Source organism: Megalobrama amblycephala, linkage group LG15 (genome assembly GCF_018812025.1).
Source record: "Megalobrama amblycephala isolate DHTTF-2021 linkage group LG15, ASM1881202v1, whole genome shotgun sequence".
Taxonomy (NCBI): domain Eukaryota; kingdom Metazoa; phylum Chordata; class Actinopteri; order Cypriniformes; family Xenocyprididae; genus Megalobrama; species Megalobrama amblycephala.
The window spans coordinates 20,921,685-20,933,500 of record NC_063058.1 but is presented as its reverse complement, the minus strand read 5'-3'; the positions used below and the strand labels follow the sequence as shown (position 1 = coordinate 20,933,500).

General features: G+C 38.8%; 2 protein-coding genes across 4 annotated transcripts; one reads left to right on the top strand and one right to left on the bottom strand.

Moving 5' to 3' along the window:
* Positions 1-1,529: 1,529 nt before the first annotated feature.
* On the top strand, positions 1,530-3,742 carry fbxl14a (F-box and leucine-rich repeat protein 14a). Its single transcript, XM_048158747.1, has one exon. It carries the CDS (start codon positions 1,955-1,957, stop codon positions 3,188-3,190), a length of 1,236 nt encoding a protein of 411 aa, XP_048014704.1. The 5' UTR covers positions 1,530-1,954; the 3' UTR covers positions 3,191-3,742.
* A 1,905-nt stretch (positions 3,743-5,647) lies between these two features.
* On the bottom strand, positions 5,648-10,812 carry chrm2b (cholinergic receptor, muscarinic 2b). Of its 3 annotated transcripts, none has more exons than XM_048158778.1 (2): positions 9,878-10,812; positions 5,648-6,461 (listed from the first exon to the last, which is right to left on the bottom strand). In XM_048158778.1, exons 1-2 carry the CDS (start codon positions 10,698-10,700, stop codon positions 5,851-5,853), a joined length of 1,434 nt encoding a protein of 477 aa, XP_048014735.1. In that variant the 5' UTR covers positions 10,701-10,812; the 3' UTR covers positions 5,648-5,850. The 3 variants fall into 3 exon arrangements, with proteins under 3 accessions (XP_048014735.1, XP_048014734.1, XP_048014733.1); XM_048158777.1 differs by having other exon boundaries at positions 5,648-6,428; XM_048158776.1 differs by having other exon boundaries at positions 5,648-6,508; positions 9,940-10,812.
* Positions 10,813-11,816: the final 1,004 nt, after the last annotated feature.

The window sequence follows — 11,816 nt, the reverse complement described above, 5'->3', positions numbered from 1 at the left end:
TAATGAGCTGCCAGAGAGCAAACAGGGTTTGCTAATTGAATGTGTTAACAAAAACTCCCTTTTAGCTAGTTGATAAAATAGTACAAATACAGAAAAATTGTGTAAGATGAAACTGAAATTGAACATTTCACTTATTGGCTATAATATGCTTTTTTGTAAGGTAATTTTATATAACATTTGCTTAATTTAAAAAGACTTTTGTCTGATTTCTTTAGAATTCAAGAGTTAATTGAATGGGTTAAATAACCTTAAGCATAATTGGATAAATGTATATTCCAGAATATAAAACAGAAAGGATGCATAAACACCTCAATGTATGAAAAATGATAAGGAAAAGAGTTTGTGATTTTTGTTTCTCTTATTTTTATGTATGGAAGCTTTTTGACTTGGGTTATAAATTGGTCAGTTTCTCTGTAGTTTTATAGAAAGAAATTGAGCATATCTTACATAGATTTTTTACACAAGGAACATTTTTAGAAATTTAAAAGGTTTACAGTGGTACTTTAATACTTTGCACTGTTATTTCTGAAGTCTGTGCTTTGTTTCATACTGAATTTGTTATCAGCTTTCATGTGTGCTGCTGTGGACAACCTCAACAAGACTGAATTTGTAGTAAAATGCTTTTATGCTTCATGTTTATGACTGTTTCAAAGTACAAGAGTAGCTATGGCTGGGTTTTATACTGGTCAGGCTCATATTTCATTGTTGCTTTCGTTATAATTTACTTAAATCACTCGTTCGTTAAGATGAACAGGTTAGGTTCAGGCATAAGCGTGAAAAACTCACGTTTGATTTCGTATTCACAGATAACTGGAGCTTGTATTTGTTTACGGACGGGTCAGTGAAGTTGAGCCGGAAGCAAGGTTTGATTCGTGAATGAATCATTCTTTTGAGCCGAATCGTTTTAGTAAATCACTTGAAACGCTTCATAAAACCCATCTGAACGATTACATTTTGAACCGAGACCGTCAAAATCTTAAAAACTAGTGAGCTCATATAAGCATTTGGAGTGAAACAAGGATTTGACGTTATTTTAGTACCCGAATATCAGTTATGAGCACCTAATTTTGTGTGTTTACTTTTATCAACACAAAACAGATTTGGTGTTCACGTTTTAATTATTTAAATTATCTAGACGTGCCAAAACCTTGAGACTTAAGTTATTTTTATTAGCTGAATGTCTGCTTTTATGAATAAAAGTGATTATAAAACGTCATTTCTATGTTTTATGAATGTAAAATGTCATAGACGAGACGTACAGAAGTATTTGTGTCTCGACGTATCATTTTTGTGAACTGATTCTTTGAAACTGCTCAAAAGAACCGATTCGCGGAAATGAGTCGGACATACCATTACGAATAGAGGGGTTGTTGTTGTTTGAAAATAAACAGAATTTGAATTAATTCGAGCAAAGGTAATGATTTATATGTTTTCAGGGAAAAACAATACCTTTTTAGATACATTTCAGACATTTTGAACATAAACAAATGTTTTTTTTCCATACAATAAAAACAGCCCGGTGAACAGTCACCCTCCCCGTTTTGAAAGGATGAAGACAAAGGCTACCGGAAACCGGACTCCATAGTTTTCGTCAAATGGCTGATTTGTATTCATGCGAAATCGTTTGTTTTCTCCAACCATTAACGTTTCGTTTTTCAAAGTCTTTTCGTCGAGCTTTTTCATGGATTTACATTTATGTTTACTAAACATGTGTCGCGATCTGGAAACAGCCGTTACAAAGACCTGGCGGTGCAAATACAGCGACGTAAGCTGGTTATTCCAAGCGAATGAATCTCTCAGCAAGTTTTAAATGCAACAAAGCGCGTTCGTTTTTTATTTTTGTTGCGTGTTTACTTCGTTCGGACATTTCCCCCGGCATTTTTATGTACATGCGGTCCTCGCCGGCAGAAAACCAGACTAGTAACTTCGCTAAGCTAACGAGCTGCTCTTAGAAATGGAGATCCACGTCTCGAGCCTTTTCCCGGAGATCTTAGCGATGATATTCAACTACCTGGACGTTAAAGGCAAAGGCAGAGTCGCGCAAGTGTGCACGGCGTGGAGAGACGCCTCGTACCACAAATCCGTCTGGAGGGGAGTAGAAGCCAAACTCCATCTGAGAAGAGCAAACCCATCGCTCTTCCCCAGCCTCCAAACCAGAGGGATCAAGAAAGTCCAGATCCTCAGCCTGAGGCGCAGCCTTAGCTATGTTATTCAGGGCATGCCCAACATCGAGAGCCTTAACTTGAGTGGATGCTACAACCTGACGGATAACGGCCTCGGTCATGCTTTCGTGCAGGACATCCCCTCACTGAGGATCCTCAACCTCAGCCTTTGCAAACAGATCACCGACTCCAGTTTGGGCAGGATTGCGCAGTATCTGAAGAACCTGGAACTGTTGGATCTCGGTGGGTGTAGTAATATCACCAACACGGGGTTGTTGCTCATCGCTTGGGGCCTTCATAACCTCAAAAGCCTGAACTTGAGAAGCTGCCGGCACGTTTCGGACGTGGGCATCGGGCACCTGGCCGGCATGACGCGCAGCGCCGCGGAGGGCTGCTTGAGTTTGGAGCACCTCACCTTGCAGGACTGTCAGAAACTCACCGATCTGTCGCTTAAACACATTTCCAAGGGCCTAAACAAGCTGAAAGTCCTGAACTTGAGCTTCTGCGGCGGGATTTCCGACGCCGGCATGATCCACCTGTCACACATGACCCAACTCTGGACTCTTAACTTGCGCTCGTGCGATAACATCAGCGATACGGGCATCATGCATCTTTCCATGGGCGCTTTGAGGCTGTACGGGCTGGACGTGTCGTTTTGCGACAAAGTGGGCGACCAGAGCCTGGCTTACATCGCGCAGGGCCTGTACCAGCTCAAATCCCTGTCGCTTTGCTCGTGCCACATCAGCGACGACGGGATCAACAGGATGGTCCGGCAGATGCACGAACTGAAGACGCTGAACATCGGCCAGTGCGTCCGGATCACGGACAAGGGCCTCGAGCTCATTGCGGATCATCTGACGCAGCTGACCGGGATCGACCTGTACGGCTGCACCAAAATAACCAAAAGGGGACTGGAGAGAATCACGCAGCTGCCCTGCCTTAAGGTGTTGAACTTGGGACTTTGGCAAATGACCGAGGTCAAGGGTTTAGGAGACGCCTCTGAGATCCTGCCCTGCTACGCCTCGTAACGTTTACGCTACCTCAGTGTCGCCAGTGATGTCTTGTTTTTCTAGAGACGTGTATTATATTATTAAGACGCACAGTCGCAGCATCATGTACTTTGTTACTAAGCCTGTTTGGAAAAGGGGCTTGATGTAGTTCAAATTGAATCAGCAATAAAACACTGAACAGCCTTCCTAATGGTATAGTCTGAATTATGATGGTTCCCTTGAATGCCTTTGTTTTTCTGTACTTTGTTTTAGAGCTTCATATTGAGGTAAAATGTCTCTTATTCTCATTTCCACTGACAAACGCATTTTGTCACTGCCTTTGAGTATTTATCCTGAAATACCAGCATTATACTGTAAATTGGAGAGAGGAAAGAAAAAAAAAAGTTTACCATGTGTGTGGACAAGCTTGTTCGTTTCATGTGATTCCTCCCTGGTAAAATGGAACATATGCAATTTAAACTTTGTTTAAAAAAAAAAAAAAAAAAGGCCAGTTTGCTTGTTAATGACCTACAAGATGTCTGTTTATTTTCCTATGATAAATGATTAAAGCTAAAATTGTTTTTAACTAAATTGTTTTCCTGTTATTTTTTTAATCACGTTCTCCAAATCATTACAACACTGATACATTCTTTTTGCTTTCAATTTCTTTCCATAATTTCACTAAATTTCTACCACACATAGATTAATAACACCTAAAAAACTTAGTGCATATACATGAAGTAACATAATTGAATATGTTTATACATTTAATAGCAAGTAAAAATGCTTATAAATATGTGACCCAGGACCACAAAACCAGTCATAAGGATCAAATATTTTTTTTTGTTAGGATAGGACAATATTTGAAAATCTGGAATCTGAGGGTGCAAAAAATCAAAATATTGAGAAAATCGCCTTTAAACTTGTCCAAATTAAGTCCTTAGAAATGCATACTTCTTACAAAAATAATCTTTTGATATATTTACGACAGGAAATTTACAAAATATCTTCATGGAACATGATCTTTGCTTGATATCCTAATGATTTTTGGCATAAAAGAAAAATCTGTAATTTTGACCCAATGTATTGTTGGCTATTGCTACAAATATACCTGTGTGACTTATGACTGGTTTTGTGGTCCAGGGTCACATAAATAACTAAATAATCATTATACTTGCCAAGCACAGACTAATCACAATCAGAAAAAAAAACGTACTGCACCAGCTAGAATTTGCAAAATCTATTGGTTTTTAAAGCATTTCTTTAGAAATTTGCAATGACAAATAGCTGTAAAAGTCATGGAAATTTATTAGTCAAAAATGTGTGAATCCTAAAACACAGATTATATATAATATTGAAACACCATTATTGGCATGCTTAAATGACTGGAAAATGAAGTCACATTGATATATAGAGAACATGTGATTCTCTTAAGAAATATGTGTATTGTAATGAAGTTCTCTTCAACAACCGTAATATTTTGAAATATCATTACAATTTAAAGTCTTCAGTTTTAATATATTTCAAAAGCATCATTACTCCAGTCTTCAGTGTCACATGATCCTTCTGAATTCATTTAATTCATTTGCTGCTCAAAAAACATATTATTATAAATGATAAATTCCATTTTTTTCAGGATTCTTTGATGAACAGGATATTCAAAATTTATTTCATTTTACATATATAACAATGTAAAGACTTATGATCAATTTAATGCATTAAAAAAACTGACCCTAAACGTAATAATGCAAGAATTAAAACACTATTAAACAGTTAACCACTTCTTTTCTGTAGTCTTTCTAATTTGGCTGCTGAAGTAACATGTGAATGTTTCAACAGCTTGGCCTGGTATTTTCAAACCCAGGAAGTGACCTTATTCAGAGCAGGAATGAAATCGAGGCTGTGAGGATTAAACTTGCAGTGTTTTAAAGCTCTTAGATCACTTATAATTTTCCAGAGTTCATATTGTCCAGAGTTTTTTTGTGCGGCAAAAAACCCCCAAAATAACGACTTTATTCAACAATATAGTGATGGACGATTTCAAAACACTGCTTCATGAAGCTTCGAAGCTTTATGAATCTTTTGTTTTGAATCAGTGGTTCGGAGCGCGTATCAAACTGCCAAAGTCACGTGAACTATTGAAATTTCGAAACACTTATGACGTAACAAAGCCTCGTTTACTGAAATCATGTGACTTTGGCGCTTCGAACCACTGATTTGATTCGTAAAGCTCTGAAGCTTCATGAAACAGTGTTTTGAAATCGGCCATCACTAGATATTGTTGAATAAAGTCGTTATTTAGATTTTTTGGCACATAAAAAGTATTCTCGCCGCTCATTGAACCACTGTAGTCACATGAACTGTTTTAAATATGTCTTTAGTAGCTTTCTGGACATTGAAAGTGTTAATTATCTTGCTGTCAATGCCTCACTGAACCATCAGATTTTATCAAAAATATCTTAATTTGTGTTTCTGAAGATGAACGAAGGTCTTACGGGTGTGGAACGACACGAGGATGAGTAATTAATGACAGAATTTTTATTTTTGGGTGAACTAACCCTTTAAGAGATGTGTCCATCCCTTTCAGCCTCGCTTTCATTCCCGTACAAAAATCAAAGATGGCGCTGCTGTGAATAAGGTCTATAGATGCAAACCACCAGACTTCAGGATATTCTCCATGAAAGTGCATACAACTTGTCTTAATGTTTTCTGGTGGCATTAATATTCCTGTACTTGCATGTCAGCAGCTGTTTGAAGGTGTTCTTGAAGGTGACATTGCACAGGGCATAGCAAGCGGGGTTAACCGTACTGTTTATGTAGCAGAGCCAGTAGCCAAAGATCCACATTGTGTTTGGAATACAGGCCGAGCAAAAAGTGTTGATGAGTACCATGACATTGTAGGGGGTCCATGTGGCTGCAAACGCCACCAGAATGGCCATAATGGTCCTTGTTACCTTCTTCTCCCGTGAGGATAAACACTTTCTCTTCTGATAACGTGGCATGAGAATCTTCTGCGACACCAGGCTCAGCCTTTCCTTCCCGTTGGTCATGTCCTGACCTCCATTGTTGGGTTTATAGGTGTTTTGCAGGTCCTTTTGGGATGTTGTTCTGAAGCAAGTAAATCTGACCCAACTTCCTGTGGCCAACGGAGCTGATTGGGTCTGACGGCTTCGGATGTCACCGTTAGTGCTTATGGATGCGGCCTCCTCATCCCGCTGGTTTGAAGAAGCCAGCACACTTCCAGATATAGAGTCATTCTCGCTCTCCTGCTCTTCTCCTGCAGGTGGGTACAATGTATTTTCAGTGAGATCTTTTATAGTGACAAGATTTACTGTATTTGGTTCAGATAACACAATACTTGTTTTTGACTGCTGCCAAGTTCCAAAAAAAGACCATAAAAGTAGTTCATATGTCTCAGAATCTGAAATTGCAGTCTTGAACACAAAAAAAAATGTTAGATTAGGTAATGTTTTAATGTTTAGATATTATTTTGAACACATTTACTAATATTACTGTCAAGATATTAGAGATTACTCAATTATTCCAATTTTGAACAAACAAGAAACACACACACATACATATACATATATATACTGTACCTGTCAAAAGTTTGGAAACATTACAATTTTTAATGTTTTTGTAAGAAGTCTCTTCTGCTTACTAAGGCTGCAGTAATATTATGAAATATCATTACAATTTAAAAAAAAAAAAAAATTCTATTTAAATATATTTTAAAATGTAATTTATTCCTGTGATCAAAGCTGAATTTTCAGCATCATTACTCCAGTCTTCAGTGTCACATGATCCTTCAGAAATCATTCTAATTTGCTGATTTGCTGCTCAAGAAACATTTCTTCTAACTCTAATTATCAATGCTGAAAAGTTTTTGCTGTATAACATTTTTGTGGAAACAATGATACCATTCAAAAAAGAGAGAAATTAATACTTTTATTCATCAAGGATGCAATAAATTGATCAAAAGTGACAGTGAAGACATTTATAATGTTACAAAAGATTTCTATTTAATAAATGCAAATAAATGCTGTTCATTGAACTTTCTATTCATCAAAGAATCCTGAAAAAAGTATAACCATTTCCACAAAAATGTTATGCAGCAAAAGCTGATTTCAACATTTATAATAGTTTTAGTTAAAGGGTTAGTTCACCCAAAATGCAAATTTTGTTGTTAATTACTCACCCTCATGTCGTTCCAAACTCTTAAGACTGTCGTTCATCTTCGAGAAACAAATGAAGATATTTTTAATGAAATCTGAAAGCTTTCTGTCCCTCCATTGACAGTTTACGCAACTACCACGTTGTCATTTCAAAAAGTTCATAAAGAGTTCTAATCCATATAAAACTAATCCATATGAATTGAGTGGTTTAGTCCAAATTTTTTGATGAGACACTACCGCTTTGTATGATGAACAGATTGAATTTAGCCTTTTATTCACATATAAACATTGATCATGCAGCGAACATAAACAGAAGCTCAAGCGAACCTGCTTGACGAGTGAGAACAAACCTCATTGGTTCTTGTGGAAGCTTACACATGCAGCGTAACGCACAAGAATGAACCTCATTGATCGTTTCTGTCCAGTCCGTTCGTTTTACTTCGTTTAACCACAGCTGTCATCGTTTTTTTTCCTGGCAAAATGCGATAAAATTTCAAATTGGAGCCTGTACACTATCAATTCTGGCACCCAAAATGACATTTTAAAGGTGCCGTAGAGCGTCTTTTTAAAAGATGTAATATAAGTCTAAGGTGTCCCCTGAATGTGTCTGTAAAGTTTCAGCTCAAAATACCCCATAGCTTTTTTTTCATTCATTTTTTTAATTGCCTATTTTGGGGCATCATTAAATATGCGCTGATTCAGTGCGCGGCCCCTTTAAATCTCATGCTCCCCTCCCCCGGAGCTCGCGCTTGCCTTAACCAGCATAAACAAAGTTCACACAGCTAATATAACCCTCAAAATGAATCTTTACAAAGTGTTCGTCATGCAGCAAGTCTAATCACGTAAGTATAGTATTTATTTGGATGTTTACATTTGATTCTGAATGAGTTTGAGGCTGTGCTCCGTGGCTAACGGGCTAATGCTACACTGTTGGAGAGATTTATAAAGAATGAAGTTGTGTTTATGAATTATACAGACTGCAAGTGTTTAAAAATGAAAATAACGACAGTCTTGTCTCCGTGAATACAGTAAGAAACAATGGTAACTTTAACCACATTAACAGTACATTAGCAACATGCTAACGAAACATTTAGAAAGACAATTTACAAATATCACTAAAAATATCATGATATCATGGATCATGTCAGTTATTATTGCTCCATCTGCCATTTTTCACTATTGTCCTTGCTTTCTTACCTAGTCTGATGATTCAGCTGTGCACATCCAGACATTAATACTGGCTGCCCTTGTCTAATGCCTTGAACATGGGCTGGCATATGCAAATATTGGGGTCGTACATATTAATGATCCCGACTGTTACGTAACAGTCAGTGTTATGTTGAGATTCGCCTGTTCTTCTGAGGTCTTTTAAACAAATGAGGTTTATATAAGAAGTCATGTCATGTCAAGTATGTCATTTCCATGTACTGAACTCTTGTTTAACTATGCCAAGGTAAATTCATTTTTTAATTCTAGGGCACCTTTAAGATCCTTGTGTAGCTGACAATAAATAGCTGGTCAATTGCTACTCAAAACTAGCCCAACTGCATTTCAGGGGGGTTCACCCGGTAAAAATCGCATTCCAGGGGGTAAAATCTATGTTTTTTTGGCAGTTCTCCCTCTGGTAAAATTGGCATTTCGGGGGCTAAATATAATGTTATTGGGGTCGTTGCAACCCGCGGATACAGTGTTAACGTAGCCCAATTCCATGGGAAAAGCGCAGACTTGGCAACACTGTGACAAAATAGCTGGTCTGTATTTGCCGCCTCCAGCTAACGCTTTGGCGGGTCCCAAAACACTCTAGCAACTACATAGTACTGGGATAAAAACATAAACATAAACAGAAGCTCAACCGAACCTGCATGATGAGCGAGAACAAACCTCATTGGTTCTTGAGGAATCTCAAACGTGCTGCGTAACACACGAGAATGAACCACATTGCAAACATGCTTGAGCTTCTGTTTACCACAACTGATGTGTGAGTTGATGAATATTTATATGTGAATAAAAGCCTAAATTAAATCTGTTTATCATATAAAGCGATTGTGTCTCCTCAGAAAATTTGGACTAAACCACTTAATTCATGTGGATTAGTTTTACAATCTCTTTATGAACTTTTTGAAGCGTTAAAGTGGTAGTTGCATAGACTGTCAATGGAGGGACAGAAAGCTCTCAGATTTCATTAAAAATATCTTCATTTGTGTTAACGAAAGTCTCACGGGTTTAGTATGTCATGACGAGTGCTTGAAGGGGAAAAATAAAAGTGCTGGTACTCGGTTCAAAGCACGTTCCTGAAGAAGGTAGGGCGTGGTGGACTTCCTCATGTAAGGAAAACTGACGGTACACTAAAGAAAAAAAAGAGAAGTACCTGCCCACCTCAAGCACTGGTCGTGACATGACAAGTTTGGAAACTCCTCGAATAGACTATTTTTATGCTTATCTTTTGTCTCTTTGGAGCTCAACAGCCCCTGTCTACATTGTATAAAGAGCAGTGTGAACATTCTTCAAAAAATCTCCCATTGTGTTCAATGGAAGAAAAAAGTATACAGACCTGTAGTGACATCTGAAGCACTCTGTCTCCGAGGAACCATTTCCTCTCCTCCTTGGATTGACTTCCTCTCCTTATTGCTCTCATTTGTGGGTCCAGCCTGGCCTCCATCATTACTGACCCTAGACACTCTCCGATTGTCTCTGCTTCGAACACGACTGCGGCTGGCTTTGGAGATCTGCCAGTATAGTACGGTCATAGTGACGACCGGCAGGTAGAAGGCAGCGATGGCGGTGCCGAAGGTGACCACAGCATTGGAGAAAAACTGGATGTAGCACTCGCCTTCAGGAACCGTCCGGCTGCCTGTTATGAACTGCCAGAACAGGATGGCTGGAGCCCAGAGGATGAACGACAGGATCCAAGCTCCTGCGATCATCATGCCTGCCATCTTGTGGGTCCTTTTGACCGGATAGCTGAGAGGCTTGGTGACGCAGAAATATCGGTCAAAGCTGATGATGAGGAGGTTCATAACAGAGGCGTTGCTCACCACGTAGTCCAGAGCCAACCAGAGGTCACAAACCAAAGCTCCTAAAGGCCAGCGGCCAGTCACAATGTACACAGTGTACAGGTTCATGGAGAAAACGCCGATGAACAGGTCAGCACATGCTAGACTGAACAGGAAGTAGTTGTTGACCGTCTGGAGGTTCCTGTTGACCTTGATAGAGAGCATGACCAGCACATTGCCAATAATTGTGATCAGGCTTAAAGTGCTCAGTCCGAGAATGATGAAAACAAGCTTGACAGGTGAGAATGGACTGTCTAGGAAAAAGTTAGTCTTGTTAGCATGGCTGAGGCTTGGAGAAAGAGTTAAGTTGGAAGTCTCCATTTTTCCTTGTCACAGGACATGCACATCAGAACCTAAGGGTAGAAAATAAAGAATAGAATTATGTATATTTACTGATGAGCTTTCACTTTTCTACATTTTTAATTGGGTCTGTACGCAACTGCCTAATATACTATTTTTCAGTTGACAGCTAGTGGTTGAAATGTGAAATGGGTTCTGCAGTCCAAATTCAAAATATTGTTTGCCCCGCCCCCTCCTCCTCAGACTCGACGCTCTCGCAGGTTGCCAGTTTGAGGACACGCAACAGGAGCGAGCTCAATTGACATTGGAAGGAGAGGAGACTTACACTGTATGATAATTAGTTGATTTTATTGATTTATGATGAGTTGATATCGCGTTTTAATATGCTCCCATTCATAGAGATTTTTAGATGGACGCTGAGGTTTTTTATATCGGGTAGAATCTGCGATCTCTGACCCTGTTTGTTCGCTGGTTTCCATGGCTGCAATTCGCTGCATGTTTTTTCCGCCAACTGGCAACCCGAAACAAAAACAGAAATTCCGACACAGAACGCAAATTTCAAAGTAAAATAACTGGCTGTAGCATTGGTTTTCAGAGAAACGAGTATGCGAACTGAGCATGTTTAATAAATATCTGCAAACATATTATGGTATTTTTATGCTTTAGTACAGTCAAAAACTTACAGAGAGCACATTGTGATTGTGATTTTTTTGTGGGCGGAGCTTAGGTGGAGGCAGAACAACTCCCCTGATCACTTTACTAATGCTAGCTAGCAAGTTTTGTTAACTTGTTGTTTAACAATGACTGGAGAAAATATGATTTTATCTGAATATGTAAGGTTACTCACTGTCCGGGACCACGATTGTTATATGAAAAAGTTAACTTTAACGGACAGAACCAGATTGGCCGACCCGTACACGCTCACTCAGTGGATGGACGATCTGACAGGATTACCTCCACTGCACTGTAGAAAGGGAGACGAAACAAACAGTTTCCTTTATGTTTAGTCTCTGGTCATTAGCTAGCATTTACCTAACTGCCAGTTGTACGACTAACAAAGTTAGCTAACATATGCGCTAAAAAAGTTAGCGTTGATCTAAGATCTTAACTTGTTCCCCAATTTCTGATTAGATGGGC